This window comes from Mesoplodon densirostris, chromosome 6 (assembly GCF_025265405.1).
Source record: "Mesoplodon densirostris isolate mMesDen1 chromosome 6, mMesDen1 primary haplotype, whole genome shotgun sequence".
Lineage (NCBI taxonomy): Eukaryota > Metazoa > Chordata > Mammalia > Artiodactyla > Ziphiidae > Mesoplodon > Mesoplodon densirostris.
The window spans coordinates 124,107,985-124,132,802 of record NC_082666.1 but is presented as its reverse complement, the minus strand read 5'-3'; the positions used below and the strand labels follow the sequence as shown (position 1 = coordinate 124,132,802).

The 24,818-nt window shown below is 50.4% G+C and overlaps 2 protein-coding genes across 6 annotated transcripts in view; one reads left to right on the top strand and one right to left on the bottom strand.

Annotated features, from left to right (window-relative positions):
* SCARA3 (scavenger receptor class A member 3) overlaps positions 1-21,398 on the bottom strand; it is a 43,241-nt gene extending 21,843 nt beyond the window's left edge. For all 3 annotated transcript variants that reach the window (XM_060102598.1, XM_060102599.1, XM_060102601.1), the window contains exon 1: positions 20,723-21,398. In XM_060102598.1, coding sequence (XP_059958581.1) covers positions 20,723-20,729 — 7 coding nt within the window. In that variant the 5' untranslated portion in view covers positions 20,730-21,398. The remainder of the gene's footprint in view (positions 1-20,722) is intronic.
* The window catches only part of CLU (clusterin), a 29,576-nt gene continuing 24,987 nt past the window's right edge, over positions 20,230-24,818 (top strand). The window contains exons 1-3 of one of the 3 annotated variants that reach the window (XM_060102605.1): positions 20,238-20,330; positions 20,541-20,610; positions 22,780-22,933. The gene's annotated coding sequence lies outside the window, so the exon portion shown is untranslated. Of the gene's footprint in view, positions 20,331-20,540; positions 20,611-22,779; positions 22,934-24,818 lie in introns of all 3 variants that reach the window. The other 2 variants (XM_060102604.1, XM_060102603.1) reach the window with 2 other exon arrangements.

Below are 24,818 nucleotides of genomic sequence, written 5' to 3'. Positions count from 1 at the left end.
GGGCACGAACCCGTATCCCCTGCATCGGCAGGCGGACTCCCAACCACTGCGCCACCAGGGAGGCCCCTGCTGCCCCATTCTTTTACTGTCCCCACACGCTGCGCCCACCCCCCGCCCCTGGGTCCAAGTCAGCCCACCTGAGCTCCAGGTGACCTGACAGCAAGCAGAGCAAAGAAGTGTGGAGGTCAGAATCAAGTGGCTGAGGAACTGGGATGTCCCAGCACCTCAGGGGGAGGAGAGTTCATGATCCCTGGGAAACTGGTAACGACACGCAGACCAGCCCAGATGCCTTCTCTATCTGTCCTTGCTCAGACCCCTGGGGTGCAGTAAGAAGAGATTGCTTGATCTGGCTCAGCACCCTTCTATTTTCCCTGACACGTTGTCACCGAAGCAGGATTCTGCTTCTGCAGGGACAAGGGCGAATCTGGCCCCAGCACAGTCCCCACCAAGACTCTGCATCCAGCGCAGCTGGGGGGCTTCGGAGAGGAGAAGCTGGCAGTGTGAGGACACGGGATGGGCACAGCCTCTGCCTCATACACTGCCTTGTGCAGGACGTGCCAGGGGTGGAAGGGACCGCGGCAGGAACAGATCTCATGCCGGAAGGCTGATTCCATGCTCGTTCCCTGGGATCACGTGCTCGCTAAATAAGACCTAAGTGATGTATTCCCTCATTCAGAAGATTGCTCCCATTCCCCCAGATACTGCATAGCCCTTCCTCCTTACAAGATCTGGTCTTTTTATGAATGACCAGAAGAAAGATGTCTAATATTGGCAGAATGAGCCGGACCTCCAAGTGGGTGTTTGAGAAATGAGCTGGTCTGCATCGAGCTGACCAGGGCTTTTGTGCTGGGAAGTCGGGGTGCAAGCTTATGATGACAACAAAGTTGCTTGGCAGATAGTTGGCAGGGAATTTTTTAAGCTACGCCTGAACATCCAGAGGCAATAAAAGAAAAGATCAATACATTTGACTACATGCTAGTAAAACAACACTTGTGCATGGCCATAAAAGCAAATGACAAACAGGGAGAAAATACCCACAACATACATCACAGATGAAGAGCTAATATACCAAATTTATAAAGAGCTTTTAAAAATTGAGGAAATAAAGGACCAAAAATCCTACAGAAAAATGAACAAAGACCCAAACAGGCAATTATGAAAAGAGATATAAAAATGGCCCCTGACTAATTTAAAAGATGTTCAACTTTACTCATAAGACAAATGCAACTTAAAACTACACTGTGATAATATTTCTCACCCATCCCATTGACAAAGATGCAGAGGACAATACACATTGTTGGCCTAGGTGGTGGTGGGAGTTGGGGTCTGAATGCAAAATGGCCCAAAGCTTGTGGAGCGGGGCTTTAGCAGATGCATTTACCCTTCAACACAGCAATCACACTTTTAGGAATTTGTCCAGAATATAGACCTCCAACAATCTGAAAATATATGTGACAAGGTTATTCATTGCAGGATTACTTGTAATTACAAAATTTGGGAACTATCTAAATGTACAACTATAGGAGATTGGTTAACACATGCTGGCATGTGTACACGCAATGGGGCTCAGTGCAACTATACAAATGAATAAGGAAGTCTCTATTAACCGATGTGGAGTCATTTCCAGGAGATATTAAATGAAAACAGCAAAGGAGCACATATGGTATGTCACTTTTTTGTAAGAAAGAAGGGAAAATAAGAAAACACGCATATATCTGCTTATCGTTAAAAGAAGATAAACAGGAAGAGTAAACTGAAAAACAATGAAGTTGTTTTCTACTAGGGATGGGGTGGGGGAAAGGGATATACGAAGGAGTCACAGTGCTCTGAATATAATTTTTTTGTATAGTTTGACTTCTGAAAACATGTTAATATTTTACATATTCAAAAAATTCAATTTTGTTAATAAAAAATACTTGGAACCAAATAAGCCTTGCTTGCTTGAATGAATACAATAAACATACTAAGTGGGGGAAAAAGGAAAGAGGAACTAATCTAAGTAAATTATGACACAGTTTGGACTCTGTAATCTCAGTCTAGGATGTGATAATGTAGGATTGGGGAAGAAGTGCAAACAAATCTTGAACTTTTAAAGCAATTTTATTTCTTGGTGTAGCACGGGTAAAGCAATTCTGAAGTTATTTTACATTAATTCAAGATTCAGCAAATAGAGTAAATGCATTGATGTGGTTTGGACCCAGGGTTCTCACTGTGAAAAAAGGGATACAGAAATATACAACGGGAGAGACAAATAAGAACCCCTTGCAGCTGGACTGAAATTTGAAGGTATCAGTGGGAATTAGTAATTTCTAAAATATGTTTATGTGTGTACATATTTGTTTATGTTCATATATATGTATAGATGCATCTATATTTGTAGCTATGTGTATGCATATAACTTTGTTTGTTGAAAGGTCCAGGAAGCAAAGACACCAAAATAGCACTGAACACCCCTAGCAATCCAGTTGGTCTCTAATACCATTTCCCACTACAAAGAACCCAGGCTTCTTAAAGAAATGGCTGATTTTAGGGTCGGGGCAGAGAGTAGGTAGAAGATGAATCTAGAACATCTTGCTATTTCAGAAATAAAGGGAATGCTCAAAAAAAAATGATAGGGGCATATCAAAAAGAAATAGAAACCAGCCTGAAGATGCCCCCACTGGCCAAATCTGGAACAATTTGAGCACTAAAATAATTAAGTATAATAATGAAATTACAAGTCATTGAAAAAACAGGAATCCATACCAATGATAGACAGACAGACAGGTAGGGAGAAGGGAGGGCTCTTCTTACTGCTGGAGTTGGGAGATCAGCACTCTGCAATCATCATGGTAAAGACCAGATCAGGCAAAAACCATCAGTGGATGCCACCTCTTGGGAAAATTTTGATGAAGAACAGTATATATGTATGCTTATGTATAAGCTTTATTCATGGCCTTAAACTGTCTGCTTACAGACTACTTATTAGTTGCAAGGGAGGAAAAAACCCAGTAATTACATATTGGGGAAATCAGGTAATGCTGACCAGCACACACCATCATTTATGTAATTTGCTGGCCAAGAGTGCATAACCACAATCGAATCATGAAGAAACATGAGAAAAACACAATGTAAGCACTGTATTTTTAAAAGTTGGGGGGGGCTGTATTTTTCAAAAATATTAGAGTCAAAAAAGACAGTGAAAAGTGAAGAGACATGACAACCAAATGCAATCCTTAATGTTAAGCTAGAGCCTGCTAGAGCCTGGAGGGAAAAGAAAATCAATCCATCGAGGTTATTATCTGATCAACGAACATCGGAATACATATGGTACATTAGATAAAGAATTGAAGCACATTCATGAAGTTCATAATTGTACCCTGATCTTATTCCTGTTCTTAGGAAATCCACACTGAAATATTCAGAAGTAAAGAACCATGATGTATGTAACTTACTCTCAAGAGCTTCAGGAAAAAATTATGTGTTTGTGTGCATATGCAATAAGTGTGTGTATGGATAATACTGCAGTGAAAATCCTTATACGTAAAATGTTACGCACATATAGGACTTTCTTTAGACAGTTTTCTAAAAGTGAATTGACTGGATCAGATTGTAAGAACATTTTAATGTTCTAGAAACAAGTGAACAAACTGACATCTAGAAAGGGCATACAAATTACACTTCCGCCCACATAGCATATGAATATATACCGATATACTAGTCCTTCCCCAATGAGTCGTATAAAAAATAAATGTCTTTATGAGTTTAACTCAAAGAATCTCCGTATTTTATCTTGCACATTTAAGAATTATTAGTGAAATGGCACATTTTCAAGTGCTTACGAACCATGCCTTTCCATGAATTAACTATACGTAGCCTTTGCCCATTTTTCTGTTGAACTGTTGATTTTTCTTTTCACAGAAGGTTTTGATGAGAACATAACCTATCATCATGTGTCTTGCAGATGTTTCAATACATTTATTTCTGAAAATTGTTAAAGCTTGTGTGTGCATAGCTTTGGGGCCACCATAATGCACTCCAGGGGGAGGGAGAGGGTGGGGAGGTGTGGAAGGGCATTCATGTTGTAGCCCCTGATTAAACAGTGGATCCTGAGGGGTCTGTGTTCAAGACTCTTTCTTCCAGAGGGCATTTCCTAGACTTTTGCCAGGTGCCAGGGGAGCTACCGATCTGGGACCACTGCGGTTTGATTCCTTAGACTGGATCACCCAAGTGTGCACATAGAATATATACTAGATCCCCAGACCAGTTGAGGGCAAGCCTGTGTTAACCCAGCACCGCCCCTTTCCCCTCACCCGGATTGTCTGGAGATATCCCATTTTCCTTGTCAGCTCTCTAGCAGGTAGGTTTCGCATCTAGCCTCTTTCCCTTCCCCTCCCCCCTTTTCAAGGAGCAGACTGGCTGGGGTGAGCCTCAAAATCGTTAACCACAGGTTTGGGCGCTGACCAAACAGTAGGAAGACCGTGGCCCAAAAAAATAAATAACCCCAACCAGAACGGCTGTCCCAGGGTGACAGCACCTGGAAGCAGCATCTTCTAGGGCTGGAGTTTTATGCTGGGAGGTCTTTGGTTCAGCAAACGTTCACAAGTGCCCCTTGGGCCTCTCACAGCCTTGTCTCCTCCTGCACCCAAGACTAGAGATTCCTAACATCCAGCTCAGGGGTGTGTGTGTGTGTGTGTGTGTGTGTGTGTGTGTGTGTGTGTGTGTGTGTGTGTGTGTGTGTGTGTGTGTGTGTGTGTGTGTGTGTGTGTGTGTGTGTGTGTGTGTGTGTGTGTGTGTGTGTGTGTGTGTGTGTGTGTGTGTGTGTGTGTGTGTGTGTGTGTGTGTGTGTGTGTGTGTGTGTGTGTGTGTGTGTTACGCGGGCCTCTCACTGTTGTGGCCTCTCCCGTTGCGGAGCACAGGCTCCGGACGCGCAGGCTCAGCGGCCATGGCTCACGGGCCTGGCTCACGGGCCCAGCCGCTCTGCGGCATGTGGGATCTTCCCGGACCGGGGCATGAACCCGTGTCCCCTGCATTGGCAGGCGGACGCTCAACCACTGTGCCACCAGGGAAGCCCTGAGTTCCTAATTTTAAGCGGGTTTTTTCAGCTTGGTCCCTAGGGATTTCCCGTTTTCTTTCAACTCTAGCTATGCTTTTAGCAGTTTGCTTGTAGTTTATCAGGCACTTAAACTTTATAACCCAGGAATATTTTAAGTTGGTAATGCTAGAAGTAGAAGCTCCAAGTTTTGTTTTTCTTTGTTGCCTTTTTTAAAGTGATGAAGCGTTGGATCTTGCCTTGGGGCAATCTTCACAACGATGCTATAAACTTCAGAGTCGAAAGTACCACTTTCATAGGCAAGAAGACTGAGGTTCAGAGAAGTTAAGAGTGTTGCTTAACAGCACCCAGGATACGTGGTGAAGCTGAGATCTGAACTGAGAAGTCTTCTCTACCACCCCCACTGCCCCCTAACGAGCCAAGGTTCTACAGATGCTAAGAATCCTTGCTCCTGCGACTACAAGGTGAGCAGGTAGAAATGAAGGGGGCTGGGCCCAGGACTGGGCATGGTTCTCAGGTTCTCTGGCAGTGACCCGGAAGCAGCCTCATTTCCCAAGTGCTGTGCTGTCGTGACCACTGTGACCTACCCGGGAGCCAAGAGGCAGAGTGGGCAAGGAATACCCGATAAGTGAGGGCAGCCCTGAACGGGCTCAGTCGGGGAGGGACTGTGGGTAGCCCCAAATTAAAGATGCCACGGGGGCTTCCCTGGTGGCGCAGTGGTTGAGAGTCCGCCTGCCGATGCAGGGGACACGGGTTCGTGACCCGGTCTGGGAAGATCCCACATCCCATGGAGCGGATGGGCCCGTGAGCCATGGCCACTGAGCCTGCGCGTCCGGAGCCTGTGCTCCGCAACGGGAGAGGCCACAACAGTGAGAGGCCCGCGTACTGCAAAAAAAAAAAAAGAAAAAAAAAAGATGCCACCACCACTGCTATGAGTGCCCTCTGCTTGTCCTCCAGGTCACGACTTACATGTCACCTCCTAGCAGCCTTCCTCGAGCTCCCAGACTGGAGGAAGTCTCTTGTTTGTTACATATTCTTCCACGTGGTTTGTATTTTCCCTTTGTGGAATGCAGTATACCTGTTATTATTTATCCAACAGCTCTCTTCCTCGGTGTTTAAGATCTGAGGGTGGGGACCGTGTCTGTCTTTTTCTCTGCTTGACCCAAAGCGCCTAGCACGGGGATTGGCACAGAGAAGTGCTCAACAAACACAGTTTCGCATGGGGCTGTGAATGGTTTTGTTACCCTTCCTGGTAGGCGGTCTGTGCCTGCATGTGTAATTATGGAGAAGCCTGGTGCAAAGACCAAGGTCGGCCCCCTGCCCTCAGAGACTCTGAGTTAATGCCGGGGGAAGGCAGAGACCTGGGTTCATACCCTTTATCCCCACAACTAGCCTGACAGAGAGACAGGGTGAGAAGTTATCCTCCCAGTTTTACAGATGTGGAAGCTGAGTTAGGGGGAGGAGGGTTAACTCTGAATGCCTGGCTAAAGCCACAGGGACAGCTAGTGATGAGACTGGCTGGGACCTGGGACCCTTTGCTGCAGTGCTTGCACCTGGACAAAAACATCGAGCAATAACATACAAAGAGACTATAAGGGCCTAAAAATAACTGCGTGCGTGCACAGTTGGGGCAAACGATGGATATAAAGATACCGAAGACCAAAAAAAATAACCCCAACTGCCACTTCTGAAGAGCCGGAAGCAAAAACAGGGTGTTGGGAGCAAAAGCGGGGTACTGCACGTGCCCCCTGCATGCAACACCACCTAAGGGGTGGGCAAAACTCCTAAGCCATCCCTCCGGCCTGCCCCAGGGACACACCCCTACCCTCACCCCATATAAGAAACGAGCTCACACCCCACCCCCGTCGGGGAGCAAGCAAGGAAACCTGTTGTTTCAGGGGCCCCAGTAGAGCCTTGCCTGATTTTCTTGTCTGGCCTCTGATCAATTTCTATTCACTGGGGAAGGCCAAGACCCCTAATCTGTAAGAGCAGCAAAGCCTCCTGAACTTCATGCTTGAGTTTCCTCTCCACAGTAACAAACGGCAGGTAGCCTCCGTCTGATACAGTTAGTGTGTTCTCGTGTGTGTGTGTGTGTGTGTGTGTGTGTGTGCACGCTTTGGAGGAGGGTGGGTACAGTAGCAGAAGGCAGGCTGACATGACTGGTACCCCTTATACGTATCCCACGAAATCAACCTCTTGAGCCCGGCTTTGTGTCTTACGGCTGCTACCCTATCACCAATCGGCCGACAGTTGAAGAGGAAAACATTGCCTGGGGTGTCACCAGGGCTGCCATCGCTTCCCCATAAACGAGCGCCACAGGCGAGGCGATGCCTTCTGTGCTGTGTCAGACCAAACCCCCGCCCTAACGAGCGGCACCTTCTCACCCCCTGATAATTTCAGCCAGAACCACGCTGTGGGCTGTTGGATTTAGAGCAGCCCCGGGGGCCCCTCAGGGAGGTATTCCTTCCACTCCTTGGAGCAGAGACTCCTCCAGGCCTGTGTTTCTCATCTCTCTCCACCCCTGGTGGTGCTTCCGTGCCCGCCCCTGTGACCAGGCCTCCTCCCTCTTCTGGCTCCAGGGTCAATTTCATCACTTCCCTGTTTATAGCCTTTGCAGGGAATCTGGGAAGACTTAAATCAAGCAAGATGGACACCAACCTTCAGCAAACACCCCCTCGGAAAGCACACAGCTCTGGCATAACTTTGCTCTCCCGCCGAGAGCCCCTAGATTGGCAGTCATTAGCAAGTGAGAATTCATCGAGACCCGTCCCATATCCCATACTTTGCGGAGCCACCCGCGGGAAGGCGAATGACGGCCAGCGCGATCTCAGCTCTCTTTAGATGAGGGGCTTCGCAAATGCTTGGCCCTATTCCCTTTTTCCCTTTGCTGACATCACAGCTCCATAACTCACAGCCCTACCTCTCCCCGCCGCCCCCCCCCCGGTCCCATCCCCCAAAGAGATCTTCTCTTTCTAATCCTTCCAACTTCCTGTTTACTAGCGCTGAGCCACGGACCCTGGGGACCCCTAATTTACCTACGGCTGGAACGCTATAGCAACTGTTCCACTTCAGCCTTGTTCATCTGAATGAGGACATAATCCAAATCTTAGAAGCCAAACCCTGTGCAAGCACGCACTCATTATCCTCACATTACACCGAGACTGAGCCAGTCAGAGGAAGGATGAGGAAACATAAAGAATTGAGAAGAGCTGGGCTTGAGGACACAGAGGCTATGACGGATGAGAGGCTGATGGATGAGACAGGATCTGTACTCTCGCCTTGCACTGGACCAAGTGGGGTCAGCAGAGACAGGAAAAGAATTTTCCACCCCCCTCCGCATCTCCCGTGCTGCCTGTTCCCATGCCTTCTGGGGCCATGTGACTTAGTGTTGGGTGCCCCAGCTTTCCAGAGCTTTCAGAGAGAGGGAGCAGGAAGGGAACTTCCAAGGCACAGAGCCCACCTGTCATGTTACAAAGGCTGGCAGAGGTTAGGTGATCTGTCAGCTAGTTAGAGGTTCCGAAATGCCCAGGGATCTGAAGCAGGTTGCAAATACACATACAGAGTGCTTGCAGAGTTACACACACCCAGCGCAGACAGGCCACAGAGCTCGGAAAAGGCCTCTTCCATCCAGGCTCAGCATCTGTTTACACGTCTGGCCTGCCAGTGGTTTGTCATCCCCATGAGGTCAGGAAATCTTCCCTCAGCCTCTTTCAGCACAGGGCTGACCTCATAGTGGGTGTTCAAAAAAGATGGGTTTACTGACCTTTTGAGAAGGCCTGCATCCTTAGTTAATTGTTAACTTCTGCCCTTTTAATTAAGAGCTGTTTTACTAAAAAAATTTAAAAAATTAATGATTTAAAATATGGTTTAAATATGGTTTATTCTTAGAGTTCTCTATGGCTAGGGAGTGTTGGGGAGTTCTGATGCATTGAGGCTGCAAAGGCTTAAAGCAGCAGAGACTTAAAATGGATATACAGGGAGGGGCCTAATGTTTGGATTGAAAAGGAATGAAAGGGTAGGTTGGGGGCGGTGCAGCAAAATTTAGGATCTTCTTCCCCTCCCTTTCTCAGAGCTGGAACAAGGGATATGATTTTCCTCTCCTAAAGCTAAAAGGCCTCCCTTTTTTGGGGGGGTGGGGGGTGGTTAATTTTTTCCATGTGTCCAGTTAATCACTTTAGAATACCACCAGCATTTTTATGGCCCTCTCAAATCAGGCTGTGGTTCTTTCCTGCATCATACATAAACCATCCATGAAACTGAGCACTTCCTGACATGCTGAAAACTGAGAAGCACCTGCATGTCAGTGTGGGCTGCCAGGTGCCTGGAATGGCTGAAGATGTCACCACAGTTGTCTGAAAAGAGGCCACCTTTCCAGGAAGGCAGAAGTAGCTTCTGTTACCTTCTCTCTGTCTCTCTTTTTGTACTCTTCTTTTTTTTCATTTTGCTGATTCCAGGAGAAAGGCCACTGGGACAGGAGGGGGTGGGCTTGGCAAAGGGCACCGGCAAAGCTAGGGTAATGCCTGGAACCTGAAGTGTTCAGGAAAACCCCTCTCTTGAGACAAGCTTGGGACAGCCTGCTGCTCTGGGTAGCAAACATCGAAGACTCTGTGAGCCAGTTTCAGCCTCCCCTGTTCCAGAGGCCCCAAGGGATTGCAGCCGTCATGAGGGGGCATCCTCATCCCTGTCATGAAGAAGCCAGGCCCATGAATGACCTACTGAAGGCACAGCCGGGCCCCACTCTTCAGCTAGCGATCTCTACCCAAATTCCAGGCAGTGAATTAAAAAAAAAAAAAAAAAATTAGCCTTCAAAGACAGCGCTGCAAGCCCAGGCTCATAAAGTAGTGGCAACCACTGGAGTCTTGAAAGAACCTCTGTTTCTCCCATACCTACAGTCATAATCTCCAACTCAAATATCAGAAAGGCAGCCACAAGGGAACTCCCTTGTTTTTTTCAAGCCTCAGCTCCCACAGAGCACGTTGTAGAGAGTTTGATTTGAAGGTGCCAGAGTCGGCACATGGCTGGGTGTGACTTTGGCTCTGCTGGGGCTGAGCCGGGTTCACTTGTCCCTCTGGAGGTGGAAAATAGCCCCGACCTGTTAACCAACTGCTAACTCAACTGTGGTCGCAGAATCCAGCTTTTGGTTGACTGAAAATGTGGTGTTGATTCACGCTTTAGCCTTTCAGGGACTGCAATCTTCCATCAGAGTCAGCAAAGCGGGGAGAGATTCGAGGAACTGCATAAAAGGTCTTTCTTTGGGAACTTCAAGGAACATATTTTGATGATTATCTTCTACGGAGTTCACAGAGTGGGTTTTCAGAACAGCCAATTGGGGCAGTAAAAATAAAGATTTCCGAGTCTTCTCAGGAGCCAGTGCTATATTTACAGTTGCAGAATAATTGTAGTTTATGGCTGGAGAATGCTATAATTAAGGTGGCAAAACTGGTTTCATTGGAACCCTTCGGCCATGACCCCCTCCCCACAGGCTTCCGCTGGGGGTACGTTTATATTCGGATGGGAATCAGTCCGTCCCTCTCTGCTCTGACGATCGGGTCCTTCCCTTTCAGATTCTCCTGCTCGGCAAGGTGTCATGACTTGCTCCCGTGACAGTCACCTCTTTTCTGCTCCTTCATTCCTAAAATCCACATTCGATGCTCCTGGGACAGGCATTTCCTCTCCTGGCTGCCACCTCCGCCTGCATCCTCAGGGCCAGCCCCCAGCCCCCAGCCCCCAGCCCCCAGCATCTGCTGCCTTCCACGGTTCCTGTAACCACAGAGGTTGTGGGCGATCTCCCTGTTTATCCTAAATGACTTTCCTCCCCTTTCTTGCCCTCAGTATTCTAACTGGGGCACTCTTGGCATTTGAGTGGCACAGGTCTCCATTAGACAGGATTTACCCACGCCGAGCAGACCTCTGGCGTTCTGACCCACCGAATGCCAGTAGCAATCCCTGGTTATCTGCGACAACTCCAGATGCCAACCCGTACTCGTGGGTTCCACATCCGCGGATAAAACCAACCGCGGTTAGAAAATATTCGGAAAAAAATTTCCAGAAAGTTCCAAAAAGCAAAACTTGAACTTGCTGAGTGACCAGCAACTATTTACATAGCATTTACAGTGTATTTACAACTATTTACATTTACACTGGCATTTACAGTGTATTAGGTGTAATAACTAATCTAGAGATGATTTAAAGTATATGGGAAGATGTGTGTGAGTTATATGCAAATACTATGCCATTTTATATAAGGGACTTGAGTATCCTTGGATTTTGGTATCTGTGGGGGACCCTGGAACCAATCCCCCGCAGATATAGAGGGAGGACTGTATCCTTTCAAGGGGCTGTATAACCTCTCTTTGAGAAGAGAACCCCGGCTATTCACTCAGTACAACAGACCTTAACCCTCTCCCATCACATACACAATGGTCTCCTCTGTGGACACAGCAGCTCCCCCATCGATCCTGAACCCCACAAGCCCAGTAGGGTGGGAGGGGCGGGAATCATGAGTTTCTTGATCTTGATTGTTACCTCTGGGCCTCCAAACCCCTCACTCTCTGCTTTTCACCACTTCCAGTCATGCTGTCCCTCGCAGGGGGATTCCCCTTCCCCTCTCTGGGCTCCGTGTACAAAACAGTGAGAATACCATCTCCTGCACAGAGCTGCTGTGAAAATGAGACAACGTACAAAAAGTACCTGGTGCATAGTAAGTACTTGATAAATGGTAGCAACAGCCATTTTTTTTTTTTTTTTTTTTTTTTTTTGCGGTACGCGGGCCTCTCACTGTTGTGGCCTCTCCCGTTGCAGAGCACAGGCTCCGGACGCGCAGGCTCAGCGGCCATGGCTCACGGGCCCAGCCGCTCCGCGGCATGTGGGATCTTCCCGGACCGGGGCACGAACCCGTGTCCCCTGCATCGTCAGGCGGACTCTCAACCGCTGCGCCACCAGGGAAGCCCCAACAGCCATTTTTATTAGGATTGTTTTTCTATCCCGCTTGAATTGCTGCTGTCATTTATCTTTCTTAATGCCTGTCACTCTCAGGACCAATTTCCAGCTTTCAAGAAGTTCGGTTTTCAAACACACGTCCTACAGAGGACTAGTTCAAAATATTCTTTGTGAAAAGGGGTTCTTTGATCAAGTAAATCTGGAAAATGCTGAATCTTCCATCACCCTCTCGAGACTCACATTAACACAGTACACATTTTGAAAACTTCTGCAAAAAAAGAAAAAAAGTCCATCTCTATCTGTGTTTAATTCTGTGTTTCTGAAACTTATTTCACCATACAGTTTCTTGCCATTCTTGAAAACAATGATCTATTAAATCCAATGGAACTGGTAGTCAGAGGTGCACCCACATTGGGGAATACTGTTCTGGATAAGTACATCACCTGGATTCTATGATATCTTCATCCTGTCTCCCGCCACCAGCTTTAATGAAGGGAGCATGTTGAAAGCCCACCGGGTCTCTAGACCGCAGGGCTCCTTGACCTGGAATCTGTAGGTCTCATCTCCACGCTGACGGCAGCTCAGCCTCTGCACACCCTCTGGGGTAAACCTAACTGCTGTTCTGTCTGCATGATCGCAAGCAAGCTCCTTTCTTGCACCCTCTCCTGCTGTTTTTCCTAATCCCCTGCACTAAGTCTTTTTTTGTGTGTGTGGTACGCGGGCCTCTCACTGTTGTGGTCTCTCCCGTTGCGGAGCACAGGCTCCGGACGTGCAGGCTCAGTGGCCATGGCTCACGGGCCCAGCCGCTCCGCGGCATGTGGGATCCTTCCGGACCGGGTCACGAACCCGTGTCCCCTGCATCGGCAGGCGGACTCTCAACCACTGTGCCACCAGGGAAGCCCTGTAGCTTGTTTTATACAAGTAGTTTGTACCTCTTCATCTCCTACTTCTGTCTTGCCCCTCCCCCCTTCCCTCTCCCCACTGGTAACCACTCGCTTGTTATCTATATCTGTGAGTCTATTTCTTTTTTGTTATAGTCACTAGTTTGCTGTATTTTTTAGATTCCACATATAAGTGATATCATACAGTATTTGTCTTTCTCTGACTTATTTCACTCAGCATAATACCCTTGCAGTCCATCCATGTTGCAAATGGCAAAGTTTCATTCTTTTTTATGGCTGAGTAATATTCCATTGTATATATATGTGTGTGTGTGTATATATATATATACCACATCTTCTTTACCCATTCATCTGTTGACAGACACCTAGGTTGTTTCTTTATCTTGGCTATTGTAAATAATGCTGTTATAAACTTTGGGGTGCATATATCTTTTTGAATTAGTGGGGTTTTTTTGGATATATACCCAGGAGTGGAATTTCTGGATCATATGGTAGCTCTATTTTTACTTTTTGAGGAACGGCCATACTGTTTTCCGTAGTGGCTGCACCAATTTACATTCCTGTCAAAAGTGCACAAGGGCTCCCTTTTCTCCATGTACTCACCAACATTTGTTATTTGTGTTCTTTTTGATGATAGCCAAACTTCAAATGAGCATGGCTTTTCACTCAGCAACCCCTTCTAGGGATTTTTTTCTAAGGGGATATGTATACCACTAGGCAAAGATGGAGATGTAAAGATTATCACTGCATGCTATGAAAAACCTGAGGATAAATGTATATACCTTAAATGCCCATTGATAAGGGATTGGTTAAATAAATTGTTGTAAAGCCATACTATGGGATGTTATGCAGCCAATAAAAAAGAATGCAGATCTATACTTACTGCCTAGGGAAGATACCTAGGTTCTATTGCTGAATTTTATAAATACATACATAGAATAAGCCATGTTATTAGTAGTATAATCTTACTTATGTGAAAAAAAATCCATGTGCAAATATACACTGAAGGATTTCTGGAAGAACTCTCTTCCAAATCTTGTCAATTATCTCTGAGGGGTAGGAGTTCAGGTGAGTGCAATTTTTGTTTTTCCTTTTCTGAATTTTTCAAAATTTTTTTAACGAGGATATATGGTAAAAAGATTACATGCAACTAGGAATGCAAAGAGCCTATGTCTACATCCTTCCTGGGGCCCCCATAAAGGCAGCTTTTCTTCTTTTTAAAAAAATATTTATTTATTTATTTAGGGTGCTCCGGGTCTTAGTTGCTGCACGTGGGATCTAGTTCCCTGACCAGGGATCGAACCCGGGCCCCCTGCATTGGGAGCACGGAGTCTCACCCACTGGCCCACCAGGGAAGTCATAGCCTTTCTTCTTTCTACAGCAAAGCTCAGCCACTCCTATCTCCTTCATCCCCAGGCCCCCATCTCCCCTTCTCTCCTCTCCCTCCACCTTCCAATGGGCAGGCCAGCACCACCTCGAAAAACCATTCACGCCTGGCCCCGCTTCTTACTTCACCTCCTTAGCTCCCTTTTCCTGAAACTTCTCTAACACAAGGCCTTCCTGTGCCTCCGCTTCAAATCCACCCACTCCCCTCTAGGTTTCTGCAGCCTACTTTGTTCAGAATCAAATAACCCTTAGCTAAGCCTGTCCATCAACAGTCACACTGTTGACCATTTTCTCCTTCTTGGAACTTTCTCCTCTCGGTTTCCATTACATTATGTCCTCCTTCTCCCCCGGTGTCCCCAACCGCTCCTCTTGGCTCTGTTACAGGCTCATTTTCTTCTTCCCTCATTGCTTTCTCTAAAAGTAGAGATTTCCCAACCTGGGGGAAGGCCATTAGAGAAGTAGCAACCAGGCCATCTCCTGACAAACCCTTCTAGGGCTTCTCCAAAGTCAACAGGAGTCAACAGGACACAGCTGGAGTCCTTGGCGTGGCACCCACAGCCTCCCAGTCCTGTGGCTCCCTGCATTTCTCTGCCAACCCTCAGTCTTCGGGCAATTCAAACACCAGGTGATTCCCATCACCGGTGAACACAGCCAATGACAGTGCCCAGCTTTCACCAACATGCTTCCTGCTCCTCCTGTCTCTTGGATGACCCCATCCAAATATTGCTCACTGTCTACTCCTCCCTAAAGCCTTCCCGACCTGCCCCAACTTGAAAGGCTGTTTCTTTCTGGGGATTCCTATGCAATCTACTGTATATACCACTCCCTGGTTCCTTCACATCATCCCCCTTGCTTACTTGGTTCTCTTCTTAAGTGTGTATGTTTTGTCTCCGCCGGAGGGCATCCTTGCTCCCCTTTAGACTAGCCGCTTCCTCCCCCAAAGTGGGTATTGATACATGTTTGCTGACTGAAAGGTGTGGGGCAACATCTCAGAATAACCACTATTTAACCTGGGTTCAGTTGGATGTGAAGGCATCCCATCTGCACCTTAAAGGAGTGTCTGCAGGTCTCCAGCTAGACGTTTAGGACAATGTCGGGTAAGGGTCTGGGGCTCAGAGGATTAAATCCAGTATCACCAGCCTGTCCTGTGTATCCCATCCTTGAGACTAGGTGGGGCTGTTCAAGGAACGGGAGTCCTCGGCTGAGACCACAGACGCTTCCAGAGGAGGAGCAGCAAAGGAGGAGAGATGGGAAAGGACCAATAACACCGAAACCCTCTCCTTGGGACCTCTCTTATGCACTTAGCACTTTCAGACTTTTTTTGAATGATTTGGGCACAAGTCGTAAGTGTCCCAGGAAAGGGTACGCTCCTGGAGAGAAAGGACAGTGTCCAAACTCTAAGCCCTTCTCTGCATCTTTTTTGGCCATTAGACAGACATAGACACACAAGCCCGGGCACTTGGCAGTTGGTAAAAAAAAAAAAAAAAAAAAATCGCTGGTTAAATAGAAGCATAAATCTTTACCAAATACCTGTGTTAGGTTCTGGGGACACCATGGGGTGTCCTTGCCTTTAAGGATTTCAGCCCAGTGGGGGACTCAGATGTAACCACTGAACAAATATAATGGACACCTCCTAAGTGCCAGGCCTTGTGCAAGAGTGAGACAAGAAAAAGGCAGCCAGGGTCCTCCCACTCATGAAACTCACACTTGGATGCTACCCTGTGGGCTTTACAGTCTTAGTCTGGGGGGAAAATGTGGATAGACAGACAGATAGATAGAAATATACATACCCTCACAAAAGGAAAAACATTAGAGGAGAATGTCAGAGCTGGAAAGAAGTTCAAAGAACACACAGTCTACTTGCAGATGAGGAGACTGAGGGCCAAGGAGCACCAGTGACTTCATCATAGTTATAAAGTGACAAAGCTGGTGTGTGACAGGGCTAGGCTCAGCCTTGGGCTCAGTGCTCACAACACACACACACACACACACACTAAATTAAACATGATCAAAACACAGTGAATATATGAGTGACACGGTCCATCATGCTGCTGTATTTGCCAACTCTGTACTTGTAACACCCAGCACAGCTGCCTGTCCTTCACGAAAACCTCCAAGCTGTCCACCAACATCTATTGAGAAGTAGAATTCTTTGTCCTTGCTCCCAAATTAGCTTTGGGGTGGGAGTCTTTTTTTTTTTTTTTTTTTTTTTTTTTTTTGCTGTACGCGGGCCTCTCACTGTTGTGGCCTCTCCCGTTGCGGAGCACAGGCTCCGGATGCGCAGGCTCAGCGGCCATGGCTCACGGGCCCAGCCGCTCCGCGGCATATGGGATCCTCCCAGACCGGGGCACGAACCCGTATCCCCTGCATCGGCAGGCGGACTCTCAACCACTGCGCCACCAGGGAGGCCCTGGGGTGGGAGTCTTCAGTTATTAAAATCACTCCAGCTGGATGGCAAGGTGACCAGCTTGTGTGTGTGCGCACGTGTGTGTGTGTGTGTGTGTCTGTCTGTCTGTCTGTTTGGAGCTGATCTCCAACATCTGAGCCCCAGGGCACCCCTCGCCCGCATCGGGCCACTTACTGGCTCTGTGCACCTTCGCCATGTCAGCCCCTTCTAGTCGCAGGCCCCCTCCAGTGTCCCAAGGTCTGGGGATGGAGGGTCAGGCTTCCAAAAGGGACGCAGTCTGCACATTCATGAGTGGATATATCTCCCCTGCCAAGTTGCAAGAGGTAGATTTTCCTGGGATCACACTGCTGTTTTCTGAGACCCCCCTGCTCTCCTGCCCACCCTTTGCCTGTGGGCTGTGGGCACTGCTCCCCGATTCCGTGGGGAGGGGTCATTTCCCCTAGGTTTGCGGAACAGCAGGGTGTGGCCCTGCCCGTCCATGGCAGCTGAGGCCAAGTCTCCCAGGGACATAGTGGCCCATGAAGTAGGCCCGCTTCCAGGCCATCTCTTTACCAAGTCACTTCCGCTCCCTACGTGGCTCTCAGGCCCGGAGCTCCTGGGCTGAGTCACAGTGCATCAGAGCAAGATGGTTCTCAGGGACCACCCAGCAGGGGAACGAGGCCCAGAGGGGGAAACACTGACCAGAGCCTCACGCGGGGCCAGGACTAGAGCCTCTGTCCTTGACTCTCAAATCAGTCACCTTCGCAGGGAAGCAGGCCGCTTCTGGAGGGATGACTCACGTGTCTGGGAGGGGATCTCACGACAGGACCCTCTCGCTGGAGATGTGGGAACAATTCCACAGGTGGCTGTTAATGGCTCAGACAAGCCAGTGGGCAGCTCCAAGGTGGGCCCATCACCAGGGGCTGGTGGCAGCTGCGTGCCCCTCAGGTGTGAGAGGGGCTGGACCCGGAGCTGGGCCCTGCTTGCATCAAAAGATGCGGCTGCCTGGGAGGCCCGGCTGCCAGCCAGTGGGCAGGTGGGCGGGAGGCGCCTCAGGGTGGAAACAGCTGGGCTGGCAGAGCGGGCCCTGGCGCCTGACCACTGGTGGCAGCGTGCCGTAGCAGACCTGTTTTCTTGTTTAAGTACCGTCCCCGCCAACCTCCACAGAACATAACATCACCGTGTTTTGCTTTGAGCGGGGATAGTGAATCTTTGCCAGCAGATGTACTTCTCAGATTGGTGCGGCCCTCGGAGGACAGTCTGAAGCCAGCTTCCCCCGGGGAAGGGCCATCCTGGAAGGGGCAGCCCGCTCTTCTGGGCACTTTATTTTTTTCCACGTGGGTAAAAAAAATCCTGATTCTTCACACTGCACAGATGCCCCCAAGGCCAAATACTGACTGCCTGCCCTGGCTTTTCCATCTCAGGTAGAGGGGGTGGCTCTTCCTGGCCCCCGGGGAGGATGAGGGGAGACCCTGCAGGGAGGTGGGCTGGGAATCAACCCCGCCTTCCCCGTAGCTCTGCGGCCCGGGGCCCTGGGAGGTTATGGAAGATCGTAGGTTTCCCGAAAGTGGGGGAAAAACACACAAGAGCTGCCCTGAAGGCGTCAGCGGACAGGAATTCGGCCCCAGGTGGCGGTGAGGCTGCTGTTTTAGGGAAAAGGAGTGAGAGGGGCAGGACTTGGTTTTCTTTTCTTTTTTTTTTTTTGCGGTACGCAGGCCTCTCACTGTTGTGGCCTCTCCCGTTGCGGAGCACAGGCTCCGGACGCGCAGGCTCAGCGGCCATGGCTCACGGGCCCAGCCGCTCCGCGGCATGTGGGATCCTCCCGGACCGGGGCACGAATCCGCGGCCCCTGCACTGGCAGGCGGACTCTCAACCACTGCGCCACCAAGGAAGTCCGGGGAAGTCTTTCTTCTTTTTTTTTTTTGCGGTACGCGGGCCTCTCACTGTTGTGGCCTCTCCCGTTGCGGAGCACAGGCTCCGGACTCGCAGGCTCAGCGGCCATGGCTCACGGGCAGAGCCGCTCCGCGGCATGTGGGATCCTCCCGGACCGGGGCACGAACCCGTGTCCCCTGCATCGGCAGGCAGACTCTCAACCACTGCGCCACCAGGGAAGCCCAGGACTTGGGTTTCTTGCTCAGGGCCCACAGCCTCCCAGTCAGCAGGCCAGGAAGACGCTGGGACCCGACCACCTGCTTCAGCCGGTCCTCCTCATACACCTCCTCTCAATACCTGTTCACACCAGCTCTTTTCTCCGCCGCTTAGAGGAGTCGCATTGCCTCACTGAGTTTCAGAAAGGCGGGCCGTGTGTTCCCGACTGCCTTCCCGGGAGCTGGGTGTCTCCTCCATGTCAGGGGACTTCGGCCCTGCGTGGCTTTTCCCTGGTCTGTTTTCCCCCAAAGAGCTCTTCTGGAATGTTGGCGGAGCCAAACCACTCTGAGAACGCGCGCATCACCATCAAGGTCCAGAGCAGCGTGGGCCCCAAGCCTGTGGTGAGATGTGGCCTCAGACCTTTCCAGAGGCTTCTGGTAATGACCTGCCCCGGGCCGCTGACTGGGCACAGGACACTGCACAGATGTGGTAGCTGAGAGCAGGAGCTTGGTGAGAGAGGCTGCTTTCTGCTGCTAAGGGAACTCCCTGGGGCTGATGATAACTTGCTTGCCTCGTCCCAGATAGATCAAGACGTGGTGAGGCCACCGGGAAGCACAGACAGAGGGACCGGAGGCCGGAGGGATGTATGCATTAGCAAGCACACTGGCTGGAAGTCAGGAGCCCTGGGCCGGTCCCCCTGACGAGCTGTGAATCTCAAGCAAGTCCCTTCTCTCATCCACAGTCTCAGCAACGTAATTTGCGGGGCCCAGTGCAAAATAAAACTGCTGGGCTCCCTTGTTAAAAAATTATTAATAATTTCCAGACAGCGACAGCAGATCACTGAGCCTCACATGTGGCGCCCTGGGCCCCTGGGGGACTGCACAGGTGACACACCCATGAGGCTGGTCCTACCTGCTTGGGCCTCAGTTTCCGCAACTATACAACATGGAGGCTGTGATCCATCAGAGGTATTTACCCGTGGAGCCTTTTCTTCACAGGAACCCTCAAACCCTTCTATGCAAATGAAGCGGCTTCGCCAACGCCAACACCACCTGACGGCACGGTGGAAAGCCCTGCGGATGACCCCGGAAGTCCTTTACCGTTTCGACATTCAGTTAAGTGGAAGAGGGGCTAGGAGCATAAGCGTCTGCCCCAGTGCTATTTGAAGGATTATCGTAACGCAGGTGACGGAGCATCAAAACCCCGAAGTTCCCTGTCCCACAGTATGACTCCAAAGCCTGCTTCTCCCTTAGCCTGAGAATGACCGTGAAGACCAGGGGTGCACTCTCCCGGGCCTCAAGTAAACCAGGCCCAGGGATGGGTATCAGGGACCAAGTTTGGTTCTTGTTTCCATCCCAAGAACTGGCTGCAAGGACCACTGCGGTGAAGCCCGCTGGCCTGGGGAGAGCTCAGGCCTGCACCACTGATCTCCCCCTACTACTCTGCACCCAGGAGGTCAGAGGACAGTCAGCCAGGGTTCAGAGGTCAGGAAGGACTGGGCCTGGGCTGAGAAACCCAGACACGGCAGGTCTCTCCTGGGGAAAGGGTGGAAGTTCCCGGAGGAGAATCCTGGGCCTGGTGCTGGGCAAAAGGCTAAGTAAGTGAGGGCCGCAGAAGCCTCGGAGATGGGTCCTCCGGATGGGGTGATGCTGGGAGAAGGTTGGGCTGGTAACATGGTTCTGTGCTGACAGGTTTAAGGGATCAGATACTTCTCTGGATTTACAATGGCTTTTTGGGAAAGGGCAATGGACGGTGAGCACATTCTGCACCCTCCTTCTCCTCTCTCTCCTTTGACTCTGGACTTCAGGGCTCCATCCTGTCCTCCCAATACCTTTCTCCGGAGGATACGAAAGAGAAGCCCACGCACTCCTTACCGGGTGAGTCCTCCCGTCCTCGCCCGCCCGCAGAGAGAGGTGCCCACCGCGCCCGGGCAGGGTGAGGGGTCCCGCAGGGGCTCGCCTCGGAACTCCCGCGCGCGGGCGGGCTTACCTTTCATGGTCCCCGCTCCGGGGCCTCGGGAGGGCCCCGCCGGAGGCGGCTCGGCGGCCGTGCGACCCGGGCTGAAGCCGGCGGGTCCCGGGAGGGCACGGATCGATTGCCGCCCTACGCGCCGCCCGCGGGAGTGGGGCTCGGTGCCGGAGTCACGCCGGAGCCCCGGCTGCGGAGGCGGTGCGCCGAGAGGAGGGTCCGCGGGGTCGCAGCCTGGGGGCGCCGCGCCCCGCCGCCCATGCCGCCGCCGCGCTTCCCGTGGAGGCCGGCGAGGCGAGGGCTGCGGCCGCCCCCGGCCCCGCGCGCCCGCCCTCCCTCCCTCCTCGTCACTCCTTGGGCCCCGGCCCAGATCAACTTCCTCGCTCTTTTCAAAAGTGCCGCGGCCGGGCCTCTTTGTGCCGCCGCGGGCCCCCGCGCCGCGCCCGGCGCCCCCGGAGTCCCCTCGCGCGGGGAAGGCCCCGAGCCCCGCCCGCCGACCGCCTCCGGGCGCCGCTGCACTGGGGATTGGGGGCGCACGGAAGGCTCTTCCAGAGCAATCGTTCGCGCGGTGGGGGCCGCCTGGTGGCTGGGGGCTCTCGATTTCCGCCCTGGACCTTTTCCTCACCCATCTGCGGGGTAGAGGGACTGGAAAAATTAGGATTCCCGGGTCCCGGCCCCAGCCCCTCCCGTCCTCCGGGTTGCCTGGGACTGAAAGTCCCACATCCCTCGGTCCGGGGCAGACCCGGACGGTTGGTCAGGCCAGCTCTGGCACTCTGGGTGAGTGGCTTTGGGCGGCCACTCCATGTCTCCAAGCCTCGGTTTTCTGCAGGAGAAAACTGGGCCCTGAGCGCTCCCAACTTCTGTGACTTTGCTCCTGGAGAGGCCTCTGGTATAAACAGTGACATCTGAGGGAAACGGGCCTCAGGCAAAGGAGTGGTGACTCTCTCGTCCGTCGGAGGCCCTCCTCCGGCAGGGGAGTGTGGGGAACATTCCACGCCATCCCGGACTCCCTGAGGTTGCATGCATCCTGTGAGGAAAGACAACAATTTAACGAGTAATGGTGCTGAGGCGTGATGGCCGTGGTGGCAGGGTGGGGCAGGGGGAGGCGGACCACACAGTGGGGACCACCTGGCCTGGCCTCTCTCCATTGCTACATCAGCCCCTTTCCCACATCTCCACACCGCCATGCCCACCCCCATGTGGCCCTTGGAGTAAAGTAGGTGAGGCCAAAGGGGGCAGAGAAACTTTCTCCTAAGCCTGGGAGCTGAGAAGTGGCCAAGGACAGCCACCCCCGGCGCCCACCCCATTCACAAATCCCAGCCAGTCAGAGAGGGGGATGCTCAGCTTTCTCTAATCTCCTTCCCTTCCCAGTGGCAAGTTTCAGTTCAGTTCTGTGATCTCAGCAGAACCTCACCATGGCCTTGAGAGAGGGAGCCAGGAACCTACTGCCCATTTTACAGGTGAAGAGACTGAGGTTCAGAGAGGCTTTCGCCTGCCTGGTAGTAGTCACGAGGTACTCCTGGGGCTTTGAATCTGGATTCCAAGTCTGCCACATGAACCTCAGTCTCCCAGACTGTGGCATGGATCAGGAGGCTGCTTTGTAAACACCAGGGAGATAGCCACCCACAAAGCGTCCTTTAGGCGGTTTACCTATGTATTAATTAATTTAATCGTCTTAGCAGCCCTATGAGATAAGCACCATTATAGTCCTAATTTTTCAGAAGATAGATATTGCGCTTAGTGTCACGTAGCTAGTAAGTGGAGATCTTGGGATTTGAACCCAGGGAGGCCGAATCCAGCGCCTTTGTCCTTAGCCACGGTGCACCACCCTGCCTCTCACAGAAGCTACTCAAATATTTGTCAAAGAGAGAACAGACAAATGACCCTTGGTTTTTCTCCATGCTTTCTTTAGTTGACTAGATCCAAGATGTCTGGTGAGAAAAAGGTCCTAACCTTGTATGTGGGAGGATCCTCTCCCACCACCTCGCCCCCTTGGGATTGGAGGATGTATGTATGTGTTGCTATGGTAATGCAGATGCATCAGCAGAGAAATGAAATATACTGGTGTCTGGCTGTAGATGGACCCTGAGTGAGCAGAGCTGGACCCAGCCCTGAAGAGGTTCAGAGGATGAACTCCTGCTCCAAAAGGACTGTGGGATCAAGATCAAGATCACAGATGACAGAGGAAGAAGGGGGGAGACCGGATTTCCTAGAAATTACACCAGCCTTTGGGTGAGAGTTTTCAGCTGTAATTTCAGGCAATTTCTATCAACAGCCAGAGGGGTGAACCCAGGGTCAACTGGGATAACTGCCCCTGAGAGACCAGATTATGGAACTGTTAGGATGTGGCTCAGCTGGGACTTGAGTGCAGAGGCACGGACAGCACCAGACAGGGTAGGCAGGGTGGGATGGGCTACAGAAGGTTGCTTAATATTGTTTCTAACTTGAGTTTGGGTGGGAAAGGTGTGGGGATAGTTGATTGCAGCACATACACCATACTTATGTTGAAAGTCAAAGGAAACCGCTAAAGAGCAGAGGTCATTTAGAGGAAAAAAACCAGAATCACTAGTGGTGGAAACTTCATGTATTAATGAAGGTACAAAGTCCCAACTCAGTCCTTTTTTTAAACTGAAGTATAGCTGATTTATAATATTGTGTTAGTTTCAGGTGTACAGCAAAGTGATTCAGTTATATATGTATGTATATATATATATATATGTGTATTATATATATATATTTCAGATTATTTTCCATTATAGGTTATTATAAGATATTGAATATAGTTCAACAACGCACTATCTTAATAAGACAAAAGTTTATTTCTCACATGACAATCCAGTGTGGGTTGGACAGTTCTCTTCCAGATGGTGACTCAGGGACCCAGGGACCCTCCATCTTGAATTACCACTGTCTTCAACAAATGGCTTTAAGGTTGCTGCAAAACAGAAGAGAGAATGGAGGATCATGCATAGGAGAATTATAAGGGCTGGGCTGGTATACAGCACTTCTACCCATATTCCATTGTCCAGAGCCCCTCATAGTGAGAGAGCTTGAAAATAGACTTCGCTGTGTGCCCTGGTTAGAGGGAGAAGCACAGATGAGGGAGCATGGACATTCTCCGTTCAGGCCACCTTCCTGGTCACCAAATACCTGTTTGCTCCTTTCTTTTTGCACATAAAACATGTTCATTCCTCCCCAGGAAGGCAACTCAAATTATGCCCACCACTGAGCTCTAAGTTCAGGCTCTCCCTGTGAGTGTCTTTTCCTTCAGGTCTGGGAGTGGCTCCAGTCCAAATGGAGGAGCCTGGATCAGATAATCACAATAAAAACACACATTCAGAAAAGGGAAGAATAAAAGACACACAGTAGCTACAGGTCTGTGGAAATTTCGAGATCCCACAGGTGCTCTAAAGGCCCCTAATCCTGGGGTGGGGGAAGTTCTTTGCTTGGGCCCTCATTCAACTCTGGAGGAAGTCTCTTATCCATTATGTTCTGGGCTATGGCCTCTAGAAGGTTCTCCCTGCTTACCACCCTCCTGGGACACATCTGAAGTGGAGGCTGTGGGTGGGAGGTGGTGAGCCTCCCCTGAGAGCTGCTTAATTCTCACAGTCCGTTATCTCCTAGCGCAAGGTTGTTTTTCATCTCCAACTGTCAAGATGACAGGTAAAGGTCTAGGCATGTGGGGTTTTGTTTGTTTCCCAAGAAAGTCCCTCAAAATTTTAGCAAAGTCTCATCTATTCGCTTCGAGTCAGTGTCGTGTTATTTTTAAATTTTTTGGCTGCTTTGGGTCTTCGTTGCTATGCGTGGGCTTTCTCTAGCTGCAGCGAGCAGGGGCTACTCTTTGTTGCAGTGCGCAGGCTTCTCATTGAGGTGGCTTCTCTTGTTGCGGAGCACAGGCTCTAGGCGCGAAGGCTTCAGTACTTGCAGCATTCAGGCTCAGTAGTTGTGGCTCGTGGGCCCTAGAGCGCAGTCTCAGTAGTTGCGGTGCACAGGCTTTGTTGCTCTACAGCGTGTGGGATCTTCCCGGACCAGGGCTCAAACCCGTGTCCCCCGCATTGGCAGGCGGATTCTTAACCACTGTGCCAACAGGGAAGTCCCAATTCTGGCATTTTTGAGC